The sequence below is a fragment of the Diachasma alloeum genome, unplaced genomic scaffold (genome assembly GCF_001412515.2).
Source record: "Diachasma alloeum isolate Michigan unplaced genomic scaffold, Dall2.0 Dall_scaffold_00313, whole genome shotgun sequence".
Classification (NCBI taxonomy): Eukaryota; Metazoa; Arthropoda; class Insecta; order Hymenoptera; family Braconidae; genus Diachasma; species Diachasma alloeum.
Window position 1 is genome coordinate 1,525,111 of NW_021680452.1, and position 21,293 is coordinate 1,546,403.

General features: G+C 34.4%; 1 protein-coding gene across 3 annotated transcripts in view; it reads right to left on the reverse strand.

Annotated features, from left to right (window-relative positions):
• Nucleotides 1–19,066, reverse strand: part of LOC107039927 (fork head domain transcription factor slp1) — a 30,589-nt gene extending 11,523 nt beyond the window's left edge. For all 3 annotated transcript variants that reach the window (XM_015259789.1, XM_015259788.1, XM_015259787.1), the window contains exons 1-3: nt 18,870–19,066; nt 12,038–12,372; nt 9,128–9,242 (exon numbers count right to left, since the gene is read on the reverse strand). In XM_015259789.1, the coding sequence (XP_015115275.1) occupies nt 9,128–9,242; nt 12,038–12,097 (175 nt within the window). In that variant the 5' untranslated portion in view covers nt 12,098–12,372; nt 18,870–19,066. The remainder of the gene's footprint in view (nt 1–9,127; nt 9,243–12,037; nt 12,373–18,869) is intronic.
• Nucleotides 19,067–21,293: the final 2,227 nt, after the last annotated feature.

Sequence of the window (21,293 nt, forward strand, 5' to 3'; positions counted from 1 at the left end):
TTGCGAGTTCTTCCGCACAATTTTCTGTTCCTCATCCGCAACAAAAAAAGGCTCGAGGAAATTCAAGAGGAAAATAAGAGTTTATCGATACTGAGAGGAACACAGAGGTCGGGTCGAAGGTCAACAGCGATCGGACTGGAAAAACTGTTCGACGTGCATTCCTGAAATGCTGCGGCTTCCACAATCAGAATCATGGTATTCCGCCCCGATAAGCGAAATACAACACCGGCGTGATGTCACGTTGAGGTTCAGGGAGTCGAGTCAGGAGCCGGCGCGAAACATTGAGGTAAAGAGAAAAATTCATTGTTGTATTTTTTTTTGTTCTCCGACTCTTGAAAATTCCTTAACAATGTGAAGAAGTCAATTCGTTAACAATGTGAAGGAATGATTTCGATTTCATTCATTTGGAATTAATTTTCTTCCTTGATCATGATATGAAAGGATAAATTGGGTGGGTTTTCGCTGGGACTGGAAGTGCATTCAATTTACCCCGGAAATGTTCATACAATTACAATTTGTGAACTGAGTTCTGCAACGAATTGGTAACAATCGAACATTGTATAAACTGTTCTGCGAATCTCTTAGAAATCAATAAGTCGAAATAAAAAATCAAACAATTTTATAAAAAAAACCGATGAACTGCAGAAAATTCTCTATCAAAAAGGTTTCTGGATATTTTCCTGTGAACCTCAGCTTTCCGGAGATATTTACAAAATTGGAAACCGAATTTTTGTCAATGACTGATCAATTTTCAATTCAACTGAAGAACAAGTCTTGAGGATATCCAAGCATGTTTTACAGTTGGTCCAGACCACATTATCGATTCATCCATTTTCAATTATCAAATGCGTCAATTAAATTGCGTGAGAAAATTTTGAAAAAATCATTAATATTCAGCGTCATTCAAATTAAATTTTGCGCAGAATTATCATTTTTTTCAACATTCGTTGTTTATAAATCAAAAATTGAAATTGTTTAAGCTTTCGGAAAGTTAATTTTTTTAGGCATGAAATCGATTTTTGGTAAACTCCAAAATATAAATAAGTTTGTTACGATTCCGAACAAAAGATTTTTATGGTAGAAAATTGATTGTTTATAAATTAGTTACAGAAAATGTTCATATTTTTCACAAATTACAATTTCGCAATAATTCCATCAATCTTTTTCCAAAAGTAGACTTTCCAATTTTTTTTCAGATTAAGAAGATGTTTTCTAACATTTCAATATTGAAATTCAAATTGAGACCTGCAAAGGCACAATAAAACCTTTGTAAAATGTCTGGAAACTTAGGGCCAAATGAGGCTCAAATGAAAGCTCTGATGTTCGACTACAAAAGTAGGACAGCATTTTGCTGGAGAAAAAATAACCAAAGTACTCAGATATCCTTAACAACATTAAAAATTGTACAAAATTTTTTTTATTCCACAGGCATGACTGACCCAATTACTCATCACTAAAATTTAATCACCCCAAAATATTCTCCGTCAACGTTTCAGATGTTTCAACACATTCAACTAAAGAACACGACAAAGTGTCACATATCGCCTCCAATTGCAGTCAGGTGTGTTGCGCACAAGATTTGCGTCTTATCAGACATTGTACTCGCTCGGGACACGTACACGACTGCTTGAACTACCCAATGAGGCATTTGAGTTAATCAGATGTAGCTCATGTAGCCGAGGAGTGAAATAAGAAAGTTAAAAAAAATCACTCCCTCTTTATCCCAGGGTATTTCGCTTCTCTCCGCTCATGGGCACGTGCGACTCACTGATACAATTAGCCGAATTGCCCAAGGGTACGAAACTTGACCTCTAGCCCTTTCATCAATTATACTTCATGTTTTTCTATTTTTCCCAATCAACTTCATGAAATAATTAGTATAAATTGATCAAATTATTAAATAAAATTATTTAAAAAACATTGAGAACTTGATTTGTACGGGAATTGACTACTTCCATAAGTTTAAAAAATCTCACATGAATAAAAACATGACTGTGAAGCAGAAAATAATGTATTCATTAATTTTGCAGAACTTAATCGATTCAAAAATAGAGGACTGACATGAAACCCAGTTTTTTTCAATTTGATAATTTAGTCTTCGTAATGATAGATGAATAGCCGGAAAAGCTCGTCAAGTATCGTCTCATTAATTTATAATAATCAATTAGTGTTGGATATTTAGTGACATCACAACCCCACATGATATCTATTTTTGAAAAGGATAGAAAACATTGAGAATTTCATATGCACAAATAAGTTAATAATTTCAATATTTGAGTTCTTTTTTTAAATCTGAAATGGATAAACGAAAATTGTTAGATGCCAAAAATTCGATTCAATTAACTAATTAGTTCTATTAAGGATGTTTAGCCATTGTCAGCAAATCTTTTTTTTTCATGTTCAAGGAAAATTCTAAATTTTTTTTGGCTCATAACAGAACATAAAAAACTAACTTCTTTGATGTTGAAGAAAATTAATCGCAATAGTCTCGCCAGAAATAAATAAACAATTTTTTCCTTATACACGGACTCTTATGGGATTTATTTTGAAATTTATAATTCACCTACTATAATACACTAAAAATAGAAATCAGTAGCGAAGTGGTAAAGCGTTATAAGTCATTTTTGACTATTGACCAGTTTTCAATAAATATCTCGGAATCTAAGGGAGATGGCGAAATTTTTCTTATAACCTTCTTTGTAGAGCAAATTGTATGCTACAACAAAAGTAATTACGAAAATTTCGCTATCTCCATTAGATTCGGAAATATTCCTCAAAAACTACACTGGGCGATAAGTCGACTTAAACCGGTTTACCACTTCGCTACTAAAATAAAAATAGAAGGTAATGTGCAAAACTATACTGAATCGAATGGCCAGAAAAAAATTTGGGTACCCGCGCAAAAAGAGGAAATATTTGAAAGATTCTATCCCATATAAGCGCATGTTAGCGCATGCGTTTGGTGCATTTTATCCACTCAATTTCTAAATAATAACCGTGGGTTGGTGGATTGAAATTTTTGTCAAGATAAAGGGAATAACCTCATCTCTCAGTTGAAAAAAAAATTAATTTTCTTTTAATACTTGCAATTTTGGATAAACCTCCTTAATTTTTTATGTAAATGATAAATTTGAAATAGGGAGCTTACATGAATCAAAGTTCCTCATAAATACCCAAACACCTTTACAACATCGTGAAATATACTTTGACACTTTCTGATAGTCAATCAGCTCTCGAGTCCGTTTTACAGTCGTGACGTCACAAGTCCGCGTGAGTAGTCCTTCATTGGCTGAAGGTGGTGCGCGCACAAATCATATTAGTTTGGCTTGAATACGCTCTACGGTAGGTTCAATGCTTACTGCGGTATTGTGATGTCATCAGTGAGTCGAAAGCGGCAAAAATGAGTAACTCCCTCATTTAATAAAATAAAATAAATGACTTGAATAAAATTATCATTGATTTGATAATTTTTCGAAGCTTTGAAAAAGAAAATTTTATTTAGGTCAGAAAACTCCATATGATCTATAAAAAAATCTGAATAAATCATCCAATCTCCTACGTTACTTCCAAAGTTTTGAACATGACTTTGGCCACATTTTGGCAGGTACAGAGGCAGCTTCAAAAACAGATCTTCAGGCCCCGGAGAAAAAAAACTAAAGCAAGAGAAAAGACAAAGGAGAGAACACGGGGGCGTTTTGTTGGACTCAATGCCTGAGGGCTCCCCCCCCTCTCAGTAATCTGACACCAGCCAACGGCCACCGACGCAAGAAATACACGTAGAATTCGTAGAACACTAATACTTTAGCACAACTCACTCAAACCTCATAATTCACCCGATTATTTCACTCTCTCCACTCTCTTTTTACGACTTTTTTCACATAACACCCTAAATCTCCATTTTCAAAATACGCTAAACAATATGTCTCGTTACGTGAAATTATGGGAAATTTGTTTATTTACGTTTTGCATTATTAATTGGGCACTAAAGTTTCGGTGAATTTGATACGTTTGGAAATGCAAATGATATGAAAAATCTGGGGTTAGTGCGAAGTTTGTTTGACTGAGGGAGCAGGGGTCATCGTTTTGCAAGATAACTCATTTTTACGATTTTTTTTTTGTCGAGAATTCTTATCACAAAGTCAAGAAAACCCGAGATTTACAGAAAATCGAAATTTTTCAATCGTTCAAATAATTTATTCAGATGTCTTGCACCAAGTTAATTAATTTGTTTACAAAATGTTCATCTGTAATAATAAACATTTCATACATTTTTCATTGTTTATGTTCCATTCATCAAACCCATAGTTGCATAACTTCATCAGTTCTTTGATTGAAATTGACAAAAAAAATACTTTTCAATTAATTCATGAAGTACGTCATGACGTATCAGAATGAATTGTCATTCAACCCATTCAGAATGTCATCCGCATGTAGTTCAATTACACTAATTAAATCTTATCATGTTTACAAAAACAATACTTAAGTTTGCACAATATTGACAATTGAGCATGTGATACTTTGTATTTCATTTAATTAAAAAGCATCTGACTTAATGAGAATTCGCGTGATACGACGGGGGCTCGTCCTGTCCCTCCACTTTTCGTTATCACGGCATTCTGATAAGAACTTTCCAAAAAGAGAGAGATTCAGCTGAGCGATGCTCATTGAATAAACAAATACAATTTCCAGTTGGGTTTTGGCCATCATTCGTTGAAGTAAGTATCCGATGAAGACGTAACAACGCTCATACGTAATAGTATCAATGATAAGCCGCTCTCTATACCCCCGGTTATCTCCTTCGAGTGATTGATCCAAAACCATGCCCTTGTTTACTACGAGAACTATAAATATAGTGCCTGTAGGAATGATTAAATACACGAACCGATTTTAAAATAAATAAACAAGGTCGTGAGCTTCTTTTTCTGTAAAAAAAAAAAAAAAAAAAGAAGAAGAATTCTCACCTGTTTCTACTAACGTTCTCTCCGATTTTCATTTTAAAGATGTTTATCCAAAATAGCAAGGATTAAAAAAAATTGATTTTTTTTCAACTGAGAGATGAAGTTATTCCCTTCGTCTTGATAAAAATTTCAATGCACCAATCGAAATTTATTATTTAGAAATGGAGTAGACAAAATACACGAAACACATGCGCTAACATGCGCTTATGTGGGATAGAATCTTTCAAATATTTCCTCTTTTTGCGCGGGTACCCCAAATTTTTCTCTGGCCATTCGATTCAGTATAGTTTTGCACGTTACCTTCTATTTTTATTTCTATTGTTAGTCTTCTAGTAGGTGAATTATAAATTGCAACATAAATCCCATAAGAGCCCGCGAGACTATTGCGATTAATTTTTTTTCAACATCAAAGAAGTTAGTTTCATATGTTGTGCTATCAGCAAAAAAATTATAGAATTTTCCTTGAACATGAAAAAATAAGATTCGCTGAAAATGGTTAAACATCCTTAAATGCTCATAACTTTAAAAAATTGCAATTTTCAAATTAATTTATTAATCTTTTTCTGAAAGTAAACTTTCTCAGTTTTGTTCTGATTTTTAAAATGTTTTCTAATGGTTCAATATTGAAATTGACATTCAGACCTGCAAAGTTTAAATAATAAAATCATTGTAAAATGTCCGGAAACTTAGGATGAAATGGAACTCAAATGAAATCTCTGATGTTCGACTACAAAAGTAGAAAAGCATTTCACTGAAGAAAAAATAGCCAAAGTACTTATAGGATATCCTTAATCTCCAATTCGAAAAAAACAATAGTGCACTCGATAGTGCATATCCATTAACTGTCACATTCTCAATACAATCACATTCAACTGACCTTAAAACACCTAATGCAAGTGGTCTTTACGCGTTTACGACACGATAAACATCCCCGAGATGCACCAGCTGTTGACTACTCCTCCTAATTCTCCTCATGTCCGCGAAATTTTCATTCCCACAACCCGAAAATTCCCAAATGCATGGCGCAGTGTGCCATCGTATATCAAAGGAGAGCAAAGCCTCTCCAAGATTAGCCAACGTCTTCATTCCTTGTTACAGAAAAAAATCGAACTGAAATTCCACCGCCTACTCTCTCCCTCTCTCTTGTCGCTTCCTAATTTCTATTTTCTTTTTTCCAAGACTTTTTTTTTAGATCCACTTCAACCCCAAAGGGGTAACGACACTAAATCCCTGGTTTTCTAAATTATCGTGAGCCTCTTGGCCTTGTGCGACTACCGCCTGTGACCCGATAACTCAACTGAAGTGTTGTTCCCACTTGAAAAGTTGTGGAGACACTCGAAAAAGGCACGCGTGAGGAACAGAAAAAAAAGGAGTATTTCCTCCAGAGTTGGAGTTTTTTTTTCAAGGGAAACTTATTCTCAACGCAATTTTTTATAATTCCCATTAGGTGGAGAGTATTTTCGTGTTAATCTTCCTATTATTCTCACATCGCTCAACAAATTTTTGGAATAAAAATTAATTTAAGGCCCGCGTATATTAGCTTTCGAACGTGATTTTGGTTATTTTTTTTATTTTGAGAAGCTGAAATGTTCTTCAATTGCCATTCAGTTTTAAATAGCCTTGGAGTCTTCAAAAATTATGATTGTATAATCGAAAAAACGTTGAAAAAAACTGAACATTTTCAAAGAGTTTTTTACAATGATATTGAAAAATAAACCTAATAGGGAGGAACTTGCAAATTAATAATTTGATGTATCTAATGGCTGTTAGGTCGTCATTTGTCACTATTTCCTCTCTATCGGGCTTATTTCTTAATCTTTATTGAAAACGCTCTTTGAAAATGTTCAGTTTTTTTCTGCTTTTTTTGATTGTACAATCGTAATTTTTAGGGACACCTGCGTGATATAAAATCCAATGGAAATTGTGATATATTTTACATTATGAAGATGGAAAAACAATCGAGATAACGTTCGATAGATAATCCATCCGGGCCTTAAAGTTTTTTTTTCTAAAAAAAGGTTACGAATTTCATCGAATTGACCACTTCAATCTCGCAATTGATACAGATTTTTTTGCGAATAATGAGGTAATTATTAGGCTTGCAAAAAAATATCAAGACTTTTTTGTTGATGAGGAAATTTCCTACGAAAAGGTGTGTTCTGATCTTTCCTCTCAGCACTTCCTGTTATCGAGATAATTCAATCATTACCGGGTGGAAAGTGAAGCAGAATGGGAGACTTCCCAGAATTTAACCGATTATTTTAAAAATATTTTAAAAGCCAATGGATTTAGACGGAAATGCCAAAGACCTTGAAGTTTTTTAGAAAAGAGTCTTTTGAAGTTTCACCTCTAATAAATTCATACACCTACTATTGGCATTCAGAACGTGCAGTGACTTCATATTTTATGAAGTTCTGTTTTGAAATTTCTCATTCCTCTAATGTTCACAAATGATACATAATGGTAAAAAAAAACAATATTTACTAAGAACAAGAGCAATCATGAAGCTTTCAATTCAATTCACGATTTTTTTCTCCAACTATGATCATTAAATCATTCTCAATTTTCTTTAATTAATGGTAAATGTCTCACTGAATAGCTCCAAAACGTTAGCAGACCAGGGTCATTGGATCGGGTCGGTGAAAAACTCAAAAATACGTGCCTTTTGTGTGCTTTTTTCTGCTGAAAAAATTAAATTTTCTGCTCCAAAATTTTCGCCGAAAAATTGATTTTTGAGTTTGGACCATTCATCTAGCAGACCAATGTCATCGGATTGGCATAATTTTCATAGTAGCGTGAAGTACTAATTGCGTATCTATAAAAGTAATATATATCTATAGAAGAATTTTTCACGACCAAGGACTTCGTGTTGTTTAAATTAAAAATATCCAAGTACTTTGGCAATTTTTTTCTCTGTTGAAACGCGTTTCTACTTTTGTAGTAGAACATCAGAGATTTGATTTGAGCCCCATTTGACCCCAAGTTTCCGGAAATTTTACAATGATTTCATTATTTAAACTTCGGGGGTCTGATTTTGAATTTGTTAATTTGTGCATTGTCAATTATTTAATAGTTTCCCTCGTATAGAGGTTCGGAAAGCCGAAAGATAGCATATAACGTCCTGCTTTCCATGTCATATGTACCTTAAAAACATCTAAGGTTTGACCGAGTAAAATAGCCCGGGGATAATACAGGATTGATAAAATAAGTTAAAAATTGCAATTTTTGAAGATTACGAGCATTTTTTATGAATAATTTATAAGCAAACGATTTCCCGCCATAAAAATCATGTATTCAGAATCGTACCAAATTTATTCATACTCTCAATTTTACTAGAAATCGATTCATGCCCAAAAAAATTAGGTTTCCGAAAGTTAAAATAATTTCAATTATTTATTTATAAACAAGAATATTAAAAAAATGATAATTCTCTGCAAAATGTAATTTGGATGGCGCTGAATATTCATGATTTTTTTCAAATTTTTCTCACGTAATTTAATTGAAAAATTTGATAATTAAAAATAGTTGAATCTATGGCAAACAAAATGAAAAACCGAAAATATAAAAACGAAAATGAGTGTGGTTTGTACGAAATTGCAAAAGATACTTGAATATCCTTAAAGTCGAAAAAGTTGGAAAACTGGAAAAATTCAATGCATAGAAATAAAGAACAGTCATTCCCCCTTGGGAGGAGCACGTGAGACTAGTTAATCGTCACTCGATAAAATTTTTATCGCACTGCGTATTAATATGACATTTCCTCTCACATTACACATCGCGCTGTGACGTTCCATCAAATCCTTGCATACTCCTTCGTCTTTATCTTCTTCACATACTCTAGATTAAACAAAAATGATGTATAGGTGGGAGTAATGCGAGAAGTAACGCGCGAATGAGCGTCTTATCGTCCTTTTAATTGTTTCCGACTGGGTGATAAGGAGAACAGAGAGGGAAAGTCGAGACTGCAAAAGTATCGGGGTGATTTTTTGCTGAAGGAGAGGATGGACCTCCCCCGATGATGAAACTTTAGACGACCACTGACAGCTGTTTATTATCGAAGGAAGTTTTAATCTCAATAATTTCAAAATTTTCCTCTCGAAAACGCAGCATTTCTGTTGTATGAGATTATTATCATTCATTCCAAATGATATCTTTATGATTCAGCTTACCTTGGTGAAGTGATGAATTTGGCGACAGTTGGAAGGGTTCTTGTTTTATTTTTAGAGAATGAGGGGAATCCTGCATACTACTGAGAGCGGAACTCCCTATTCCTTGTTGCATATCCTGAAACAATGGAGATAATTCCATAACCACAGATTGCTAGTGTACAAAACAATTCATGCAATCAATAAAATCAATGAATCGTCACGTGGATCAATTGAATAAGCCTACGCTGATAGAAAGGATTAGTTATTGTTACCAAATGAATTTGGTTGTAGGCTAGGGACTATGCGGTTTCAGCAAAAGTTCATTCGACAGTAGTCAACAAATGCATATTTATTCGGTTATATTCAACTCTACCATTCGCTAATAGTTAACCAATCCCGTGCGGAATAAATGAATCATTCAGTGTAAAATGCTCGTATCATAGGCCAGTCAAATTATGACTTCGAAATCAAGGACGATAGAAGAATAAAACCATAGAGTATCATGCGGGAAAATTATACGAAACACATGCTAAGTTTTTTGGATTTTAGCGCACCAGAAAATTGTTTAAAAAAATTAAAAATCGCAAAATTAAGTGTCTGCACGACCTTTTTCACTTTACGTTGGCGAAACCGTAATTGATGGGATAAAAATCCATAGGAAATTATTTGTAGAGCATTAAATTTCTTACAAAAAAGTCAGCGGTGGCATATTCCTACACTGATAGACTAATTCATTCATTTCAAACGAGATTCGGTAACTATTAACGAATGGTAGAGTTGAATATGACCAAATAAATATTCGTTAATAGTTCAAATGAAAGATATCCAAGTACTTGGGCTATTGTTTTCTCCAGTGAAACATTTTTCTACTTTTGTAGTTGAACATCAGAGATTTGATTTGAGCCCCATTTGACCCCAAGTTTCCGAACATTTTATAATAATTTTATTATTTAAACTTTGGAGGTTTGATTTTGAATTTGTTAATAGGACATGATTTGCGTCCCTCATGAACATGATTTGTAGAGCATTAAATTTCTTACAAAAAAAGTCAGCGGTGCAATATTCCTACACCGATAGACTAATTCATTCATTTCAAACGAGATTCGGTAACTATTAACGAATAGTAGAATTGAATATGACTAAATAAATATTCGTTAATAGTTATCGAATGGTTCACTTGAAAGGTGAAAGTCGAGTCACCAAACAAGGCTCCCCAAATATGCATTTGTTAACTATTAACGAATGAACATTTGGTGAGACCGAATAGACCCTAGACTTCAACCAAGTCCGTTTATTAACAATAACTAATCCTTTCTATCAGTGTCAATTTCAACCGTCAATTCAATCCCGAACATCAATCAAAAATATTTGCAGCTCCAAAACAGTCATCCACAAACAAATCTTCGTATAAATTAACAGAACGGAAAGTGAAAAGTGGGTGAAGTATCTCCAAATTTTGGCTGCAGTTGTCGCGCAATGTTTGAAGTGCCGTCGCGCCTAGCTTACAAACACCAGTCCCTTGTTGTGACATCGCATTATACCCAGCCAAACTTACGAGTGAAGCTGGGTTGAGTTGAGTTCGAGCCCCTCTGAAACGTTAATTTGCAATTCTGAACCGAAACCGTCACCGAAAAATTCCTCCGCTCTCGCGATTCGAAATGACGCATTCCATTTTTCCCTTCGACCATAAAGTCTTGAACGCATTTGAAAAAAAAATCTTTCAGCGATTGTTAAATGAAAACTTTGAATACAGGCGCAGCTACTGATGACTTTCTCGTGTTTTTTTTTTTTGTTCACAAATGCTAAGTCGACAAAGATCTATAGCTGGTGAGTCGTTGCACTACCGGAGAAGTGCATCAACCCGTCGACACTGAGAAACGATAGCAGGAGAAGCTTTTAATGCACACGAGCATGGGTAACAGCTAACGAGCCCACAGTGAGTGGTCAAACGATCTGTGAAACTGTATTAAATTAAACTGTCGTTTAGGTAAAATGTAAAGGTCGATTAATCAGTCTATTCGGCAGATTTTCACACAGACAAATTGATTGCGTGGAAGGCATTTGGTGAGTTTTCAAAACTTGGAGAAAATTTGATGTTGGAAAGTCATAATTCAATCATTTTTGCGATGGCATACTGAGAAAAGGGCAAATAAGTTGTGCTTGGGTCAACAAAATTGCTACACTGTTGGAAATTTTTCGAAAATTCAGCAATAGTTGCACTGAAAATGGTGGAAATCGTGTTCCTTCAAACCCTTTTATCAAGTCACAACCGGAGAGAAAACTACTATCAGATTGAAAAGTATCAAAAGTATTGCATCGAATAACAACCCAAAGCATTCAACTTTATCCTTCGTATAGTTATTTGGTATGTATCACATATATTTCTGAGGAAAAAAATCGATACTGTTTAACCCGACAGTAATAACTTTAATTTCTGATAGAGATTTCAATTAAGGAGATTAAATTCTCGCCTACTGTTAATCAACAGCGGTAATTAATTAATTACCATTTACTAAATGGTGTATTCTCTGTTTAATAACATCCAAATGCCCTCATTAAATCACACCCAAGTGATTTTTCCCTGGACTTGCCATCACGCGGCACTCAAAATCGCTTTTATTCTTCAAAATTATTCCACTACATCCCTTTCCCAATGTTTCCCCGATTTTTTAAAACTATAATTGCAATGTCTTTAATGTCGATTCACTTCTCAAGCTCGTAACGCAATACCGACTCGAATGATTCGACCTTGGGATTCTCATCGATCGATATAGTGTCAAGTGATAACCCATATCCCATTCATTCACGTCTTATGTGAATCGCAATTTAAATTATTCCGTGTCAGTAACGTTGAGCGATATTTGCGCAATAGCGGTTGCATTAGTCATTTTTAAATTGATCAGAAATAGGGAAGTAATGAGATTTACTCACCCCTGTTACTGCCAGCGAGTGGGACACCATTCTCCCTCGATTGGGAGTTAACAGACTCATAAAGACAACTGCAGCTGCATTTACACTGATTTCTAGTCTATCTAAATCCAAATTGCAATAGAAGGCTGTCTTCCCAGTACACTACAAATTTCTTCACTCAGTTTTTAACGATTAAATGATTAAATAAATATATTATCTAATATATTATAATATTATTTGATGATTTCACTGTTTATAAATTAATTTATCTTCAGTGATGCATAGAATAGAAATTATTTAAATGTCACATCTTTAATGATTAAGATGGATGAATCCAGACTTTCTGCTACCACCACCTGCCACATAAATCAACAATTTTCGATTAGAGAATGACGAACATCGAAGAACAGTAATTTGATTATTAAAAATGTATTTAAAGTTTTCGTTAGTTAGAAAATATTCCAGGTGTTGAGGCTTTATCTTATAAAGTGTCAAATTCAGTAGTGAAGCGGTAAAACGGTTTAAGGGTGCCAAGTGAATTTGAAAAAAGATTCAAAAAAAAATTTTTTTTTCCCTCCATCATTGGAAAAATATGTTTTCATCCATCCAACGAGATTTCAAACCCGCAACCGGAACTAGACATCGAGAAAATAAATGCGCAAAACCCTCTATTTCGCGTGACGAAGCTCGAGAAAGCATGGGATCAAATGGGTACTGCGGGTTGAAATATCTCTCTTATTCACCCCGGTACCCCATTGTTTTTTGTCGCCATCACATTGAACACATCATTCCCCATATCTTCAAATTTTTTCAAATTTTTCTTGAGTTCCTAGGGGGTTGAAACGTTCAATTTAATCAAAACTCCATAAGAGGCCGTGTATAAGACTGATTTTGTTTATTTAATTTCTCGATATCCACAAGTTCTAAAATTTTTAAATTGTCACCGATGTTCACCATCTGTCTAATACTATTAATTAAAAAAATTATAACTTTGTTGGTGAATGTCAATTTTCAAGGTCTTCGTCAAATTCACTTGGCACCCTTAACCCTAGACTGGTCACCATGCGAGGGAATTGCCGCAACACGTCGTTTTATTCACCTTGCCATCGACTGGTTGACCGGAGAAATTTGAGAAAGATTGAATTCGTCAATTGAAGTATCTGGAAAATTCTAGTATATACGTTAGCGATCAATGTTCAGTTGCGCCCATCACTAGCAAACACTTCCAAAGAAAATTCTAGTATTTTTGTTCAATATTTTATCCTTAATTCTGGGAGGAAAAAAATTATTTCCAATAGGTGAACAATTTTTTCCCGTGTTAAATGAAACTGCCTGTTATGCGACGTTGCTGGGAACTCGCGAAACGCGCCCGGGAAGTGTAGAGTGGATTCGGCAACGCTGGAGCCCAAATAGCACGGCGGCACTCTCCCGCGAAGGTGAATAAAGTCGCATTGTCCCGTCAGATGAACAGACTAGGGTTAAAGAAAGAAGCTGAAACTAACGGAATATTCGCTAGCGGAAGATTCAATTTGGAGACTATTTAAAGGTGGCAGAGTCAAATAATCACATGGAAAAATACTTTGTAAGTGCGAAAGAGTTAAAAACATTTGTACACCCGCCGAAGCAAAATCCCGCCTGAAGCAAATCTTCCGCTGGCGAATATTCCGCTAGTTTCAGCTTCTTGTTTAAAGAAGTATATGCATAACTTAAATTTTGAAAATGAACATCTGAAATAAATTCTAAACGGAAGTTGACATAAATAAAAACATTGTGGTTGAGTTCGTGCTCAATTGGCGGTCCGGTATTATTGATAATAATTAATTTAGAAGTGCCAAAATAACACACAATCTTATAAGAAAAGGAGTATATCGAGTTTAAAGAGAAGATTAAAATGTAGAAAAATGTAGAAAAAAAAACAAAAAAAAATAAAAATTTTATGCCTAATACGAAAATCATCGTCAGTGTTAAACTTTTGTGATAAATAATTTATGTTTCTGGGTACCTCGAATGTACAGGATGCCCTAGTCAAATGAGCAACTATTGTTTCAAAAAATAATTGTAGAGAGAATTTGATGGATTAATGTTTTACTCTCGTTAAAACTAGCGTTCATAGAAGAAATCAATGATGAATAATTTTTTTTCGGAAATTATACATTTATTTTTCCTCACTACACTCAACGACTTTAAGTCGATTTAGACCCCAGCTGAGTTTTTGAGGAAAATCTTCGAATCTAAGGGAGATAACGAAATTTCCGTAATGACCTTTTTTGTAGCCATCAATTCGCTCTACAAAAAAGGTCTTAACAACAATTGTGCCATCTTCCTTAGATTCCAAGATATTCATTGAAAATTAGCCAACAGTCAAAATCGACTTGAACAGTTTTACCTTTTACCACTGAATTTTCTGCGAAAAATGAATCTAATATTATTATTTTATCCCAAAACGGCTTCTTAGAGACATAATTTCGTAAATAGCCACATTTCAACCATGAATATCGACTATTATACCTCCTTTCACTCAATTATTTATTGCTTCTTCTGAAAAATTATTGAAATCGTCTAATTATTTTCGTAAATAAAGAAGACTTAAAGTGCGATTACAGAAGAAAAATTGATGTTTTCTTACAGAGAAGAAACAAATTCCGCAATAAAAAAAATGATGTATAAATAAAAATCAAGAGACATGTCTTCATAGGTCGCGATGACAATGACACACGCTCAATTTTCCTCACTCATTCCCACCCCAACTCCATGATACTATAATAAAACGTAGAAGTTAAAGACCAAGAAGAAATAAATGAAAAGCCAGCGACAGCTGAACACTTATAGTTTCACTGGAGCGTTTAGCGCCACATATACTCGGCTTGTATCTTCATGTCTCTTCAGTGTTTTCCCTCATGGGAGTCATTCGACGCTTCCGCCGGCTACCGATACATGACAACAACCAGACAACCCAAGTAATGTCACACCAATAGCCGGGGATATCCTGTATGCCTGGTGTCAATAAATTATCGATTATAATTCACTAATTTTTACGGCATATCTGACTTGTGACATCACACTAGGAGTTTTGTGGGTCACGTTGACCCGATTTGACGCTCGTAAATTCTTGGGTAAATGCGGTGCTTGGGGACAGCATCGTTTTTCAATGTATTTCTTGACTCGCGGGCTCTCGATCACCGTCGGCTAGGCACGGGGGCACGACTCAGATTATTGTTGAAGAGGAACTACTTCGATTACTTCATTATTAAAAAATTACTTTTTGAAAATATCTGTCAAGTGATAGTTTCACTGACATTCTCAGGAAATTCGTCATTAAAAATTGGCAATTTGATGGAGAACACTCTGAAAACAGCGAATTTTAATTTAATCGTTCAAAATCAAATTTTAATTAAATCAACAAAATTACAATCTTTTGGCTGGGGTGCTCAGAACACCCCACGGATTCTTTACTTAGAAAATTTTAAGTAAACAATGGGGAAATATTCTGCGAGAACTGTTTTAGCAATGACTTCTATTGACGAATCAGTTAATTGTTGAAATATTTCGTGGATTATGAAAGAGTGTTTCAATGTTGGAATTAGGGTTGAGTGGATTATAATTTTTTCGATTTTTTATTATTAAAATTTCATTATTGTTAAAAAATCACTTTTTGAACATTTTTTTTAAGCGACAGTTTCACTGACATTTTCAGTAATTTCGTCATCAATAATGAATAATTTGATGAGAAAATCATGAAAACTGCACATTTTAAATGAATTATTTTCATAAAAATCGATGGAAATCAGCAGAATTACAATCTTTTGACTGGGTTTCTCAAGATACCGCACTGGTTTTTTACTCTGAAAATTTCAAATAAACAATGTGGAAATATTCAGCGACGACTAATTTAGCAACGACTGCTATTGGAGAATCAGTTAATTTGTAAAATTGTTAATGAATTGTTGAAGAGTGTTCAAATGTCGGTATTAGGGTTGAGTGGGTTGGAACTACTTCGATTACTTCATTATTAAAAAATTACTTTTTGAAAATTTCTGTCAAGTGATAGTTTCACTGACATTTTCAGGAATTTCGTCATTAAAAATTGAGAATTTGATGAAAAACATTATGAAAACAGCAAATTTTAATTTAATCATTTGAAATGAAGAAAAATTACAATCTTTTGTCTGGGGTGCTCAGGACACCCTACAGATTGTTTACTTTGAAATATTTAAATGAACAATGTGGAAATATTGAGCGACAACTGATTTAGCAACGACTGCTATTGACGAATCAGTTAATTGTTAAAATATTTCATGGATTACGAAAGAGTGTTTAAATGTCACTTTTTAAACATTTTTGTCAAGCGACAGTTTCATTGACATTTTCAGGAATTTCCTCATCAATAATGAATAATTTGATGAGAAAATCATGAAAACTGCAAATTTTAAATGAATTATTCCACGAGAATGAATGGAAATCAACAAAATTACAATCTTTTGACTGGGATTTTCAAGATACCCCACTGGTTTTTTACTCTGAAAATTTCAAATAAACAATGTGGAAATATTCAGCGACGACAGATTTAGCAACGACTGCTATTGGCGAATCACAGTTCATTTTTAAAATAATTAATGAATTGTTGAAGAGTGTTTAAATGTCGGTATTAGGGTTGAGTGGGTTGGAACTACTTCGATTACTTCATTATTAAAAAATTACTTTTTGACAATTTCTGTCAAGTGATATTTTCACTGACATTTTCAGGAATTTTGTCATCAAAAATTGACAATTTAATGAAAAAAATTACGAAAACAGCAACTGTGAATTTAATCATTTGAAATGAAGAAAAATTACAATCTTTTGGCTGGGGTACTCAGGACACTCTACGGATTCTTTACTTTGAAAATTTTAAGTAAACAATGTAGAAATAGGGGAGGGTAGGGTAAAATGGACACTTTTGACTTTTTTAAAAATATTCATAACTCAGGGACAGATTTATCAATTGAGCTCAGTCCAAGCTCATCACAAAGAGAAATCATTGTTTTTCAATTGAAAAATAAAATTATTCCATTTCATGAACAATTCAACACGTCATGAATATTTTAAAGAAAGTCAAGTGTCCGTTTTACCCTACTCCCCTATTCATCGACGACGGATTCAGCAGCTGCTGTGGACGAATGAATTAATTTGTAAAATATTTCATGGATTGTTGAAAAGTGTTTAAATGTCGACATTAGGGTTGAGTGGGTTGAAATTACTTCGATTCCTTCATTATTAAAAAATCACTTTTTGAACATTTTCATTTGGCGACAGTTTCATTGACATTTTCAAGAATTTCGTCATTAAAAATTGATAATGTGATGAAAAAATTATGAAAACTGCAAATTTTAATTCAAGTATTCCATAAAAATTAACCGAGATCAGCAAAATTACAATCTTTCGACTGGGGTGCTCAGAACACCCCACGGATTCTTTACTTTATCAAGTGATGGATTTTCTGTTTAATTAAGTAATTTATCAAGAATTTTGATTTTTCGATTTTCGGTTTTTATGTAAGATTAATCAGCAATCAATGAAATAATTTTCCTCAGTCATAATTTCTCAATTAATAAATGAAATCACTGTCACAATTAAAACCAAACTTCTTGGTTTTTGTATAACAATTCATCTCCTAGATTGTTGCCTGATTTACAAATAATCAAAGAATGCACGAAATTTCCCCACAAAAAAGTCAAATTATTTCTTGTCCTTCTTCCCGTACACTAAAAGGCAAAAAATTCAATTGATGTATTTTCTGCTCAATCAATCAATTTATCGAGAATTTCGATTTTTCATAGCTTCACTCAATACTCGGGGCTGTGAGATTGACCAGCAATCAACGAAATAATTTTCATCAAACATAATCCCCCAATAAATAATTAAATCAAATCATTCTCACAACTTAACAAATCATCTCCTAGATTGTTTCCCAATTAAAAAACATCAAAGAATGCAAGAAATCGATCTTCAATTTGTCAATTAACTGAGTAGTGAGTGATGGCAGAAGATGTCAATAATCTTTTTGTTAAGTAACAAAATTCCCCAGAAAAGTTTTTCCGAGATTATTTCCTACTGAAACCGCGGATCCTCAAGTTAATTTTGCCATCATTCCCTCACATTTCGAACGAAAAAACAAAAAATTGGTGAGTTTATAAAAAAAATCAATTTTTCACAGGTTCAATTTTTCACTCAACCCTCGGGATGTGTAAGACCGCCCGCAATTCATTAAAACATTTTCCCGAGCCACCATTCCCCACTAACTCAATTAAATAATTCTCACATCAAAAACCAAGTCCCTGATTTCTCATTGCCAATGAAAAAAGTTGAAAAATCGCACACTACACGACGGGTTATCTCCTATCATGTTTTGTAACGAATACCAAGAATTTTTTCGCTGAAGTAAACGCGAGGAAGAAAACAGAAAAAAACCGAAGTAAAAAAATAATAATTGGTAATTTTTCAATTTGATCGGGTCCATTAAATAACACTCACGACTCTCGACGTCTCCGCATTAATTCAGATAATGATGTTTACACAATAATTTGCATGTTATCACTGTCCGCGGTGAGATACGTAAAATCGTAAAATGTTTAGTAAGCTTTTACCCACGATTTCACATTAATTGTGGAAAGATAGAGACAAAGTTTGTAAACTTCATCCACGTTTGTTTAACACTGATTTGTCTCTATCTTCACAACAAATGATTTATTATTTTCCCACAACAAACATTGAGTTGAGATGAGTTGAGGAGTATTACGAAAACGTGAAGATACATATTACTCACTTACACAGTTATTTATTTATTTATTTATTTATTTACTTGTTTTGTTATCACCTGGGAGTCAGAGTTGACTGTGGATTATAGCCCAGGTGAGGTGGATTTTAATTCCTGAAGACACGATTTCGCCAAATTCTTGTCATTAGTCTTTTCGCGGTGCACAACACTGGGGAACACTTGAAGGGCACAACCGACGGATCGATATTGAGGACTTTTGACAACAACGCGCCACGGCAGACCGACGAGCAACGATACTGAGTGGCAAGTGAGCCGCAGCCCGGCTGTAACGCGTCATCAACGACCACCGGGTGGATGTGGTGGAGACGTGTGGAGGCGGGGTCTAACGTGAGATTCGATCGGTTAAACGCCCTCCGTGTTTTTTCAATACGGAGAACGTATTTTTCCTATTATTTCAGATTTATTGATTGATTTACTGATTTTATTGATTTTCTTCGATTTTTGAGGAACGGAAACAGGAAAAAATGATGTTTCTTTCGCTTTTTAGAAGTAAAAAAATCAATTGATCGAGCTGCTTAGATTATTTAGGGGGGGCCGTTGGAATATTAGTGGAGGATGGGGCAAAACGGACACTTTAGACTTTTTTAAAATTATTCATAACTCAGAAACAAATTGATCAATTGAGCTCAGTTTAGGCTCGTCACAAAGGGAAAGAATTATTCTTTGTATTAGAAGAAAAATTATTGAATTTTATCAAAATTTCAACCCCTCATTAGCTTTTTTAAAAAAATCAAATGTCCGTTTTACAGTGCCCGGGGTCTGTAGCTTGCGCGGCTTGCGACGAGGGGGAGGGGGGGTTGCTGAGGTCGTGATGTCAGACTATTTTTTTTTTCATTTTCAAGGTATATCCCTAAAAAACACGTTTTCTGTTCCGGCGGGAGCAAAGTGACATTTCCCTCCCACTTCGCGGGAGGGAAATCTGACTTTGTTCCTACGCCGGAACAGAAAAATCGCGTTCTAACCACGGAAGGTAAAATAAAAGACCCTTGCCCACGTGCTTATCAACCTCGTCTTCGGCTCGGCTGATAATTCTGTACGTGGGCAAGGGTCGTTTATTTTACCTCCCTAGGTTAGAAATAGGTATACTATTTTCTTAAGGGGAAACGGCGCCCCTGCGTTTATATGAACCTTTAGAATTGTGTTTTCTCCTGCAATTATTATTTTTTATCCATTAAACTACTTCATTGACTCAACAATGTGATAATCGAGTCGATAAAGTAATTTCATAGATAGAAATTAACAATTGTAGCAGAAAACACAATTCTAAGATTTGATGTAGACAAAGGGGTTCCGTCTCCCCTTAAGGGGAGACTACTATGAGTTTTGAACGTCGTGGGTTATTGGAGTGAGACTTTTCATACGTTGAAGATCAATTATACAGATCTGAAGTCGAATAATTAGTGCAAAAAAAATTTTTTTATTGTTCGTTTGCACGAAAACGTCTAAAATGGTAAAAACAGTCCAGGGCCTCCAATTTTTGAGCTACAAAAGATTTTTTTTCCAGATTTTCGGAAAAATGTGTGGAACAACAATTACAAGCCATTTTTTTCAATTCGACTCCTACAGAGCTGATTTCGTTTTTTTCATATAAAAAAATTCACTATTTGTGTAAAAAAAAATACAAAAAAAGGAAATTTAGCCATATAAGAGGTGAATTATAAAAAAATAGATCGTAATTGTTATTCCACATATTTTTCCGAAAATTTTGAAAAAAAAATCATTTGTAGCTCAAAAATTGGAGGCCCTGGACTGTTTTTGGCATTTTAAGCGTTTTCGGGCAAACGAACAATAAAAAAAATGTTTTTTGCACTCATCATTCGTTTTCAGATCTATATAATCGATCTTCCACGTATGAAAAGTCTCACTCCAATAACCCACGAATTTAAAACACAGTAAATTCAATGAATTCCATTTCTTCATTTCAACAAATGAATAGATAAGCGCGCGCGAGAGTGCGCGCATAGATCTTGTACATCGAAGACGTCACTCCTGCTGAAAATTTTAGGGTATCTTTGGAACACGATTCGGATTTTTTTAGTGTGGTGCAGTCATAGAATCTAAAATTTTTCCATCTCTTCTCACGATAAATTCGTTATTTTAACAAGTAGTTACGAGATAATTACGTATTATGCTCAAGTTACAGTTGATAATTCACAGCTGATTTTTGTAACAAATTGTCCCTCACCCAAATTACGTAACTGGGACGCTTACACAGCATTTGAAGAAAATGCTTGGAAAATCAGCTAATTGTTCGATAACAATCGCATTTCAATGCAGAGAATTGAGGTCACCAATCGTCCAGGGACTCTTTCGAGGTGGCCAACCGCTGACGCTGCAGATTACGTCACTGGTGAACTCGATTTTATAACATCATTCGTCGGAAGTGGGTCTTTCAATCCATCAGCAACCAAATTCATCTAAACATCAAGAGTTTTCTCTCCATTCACTGAACGATCGTCTTAA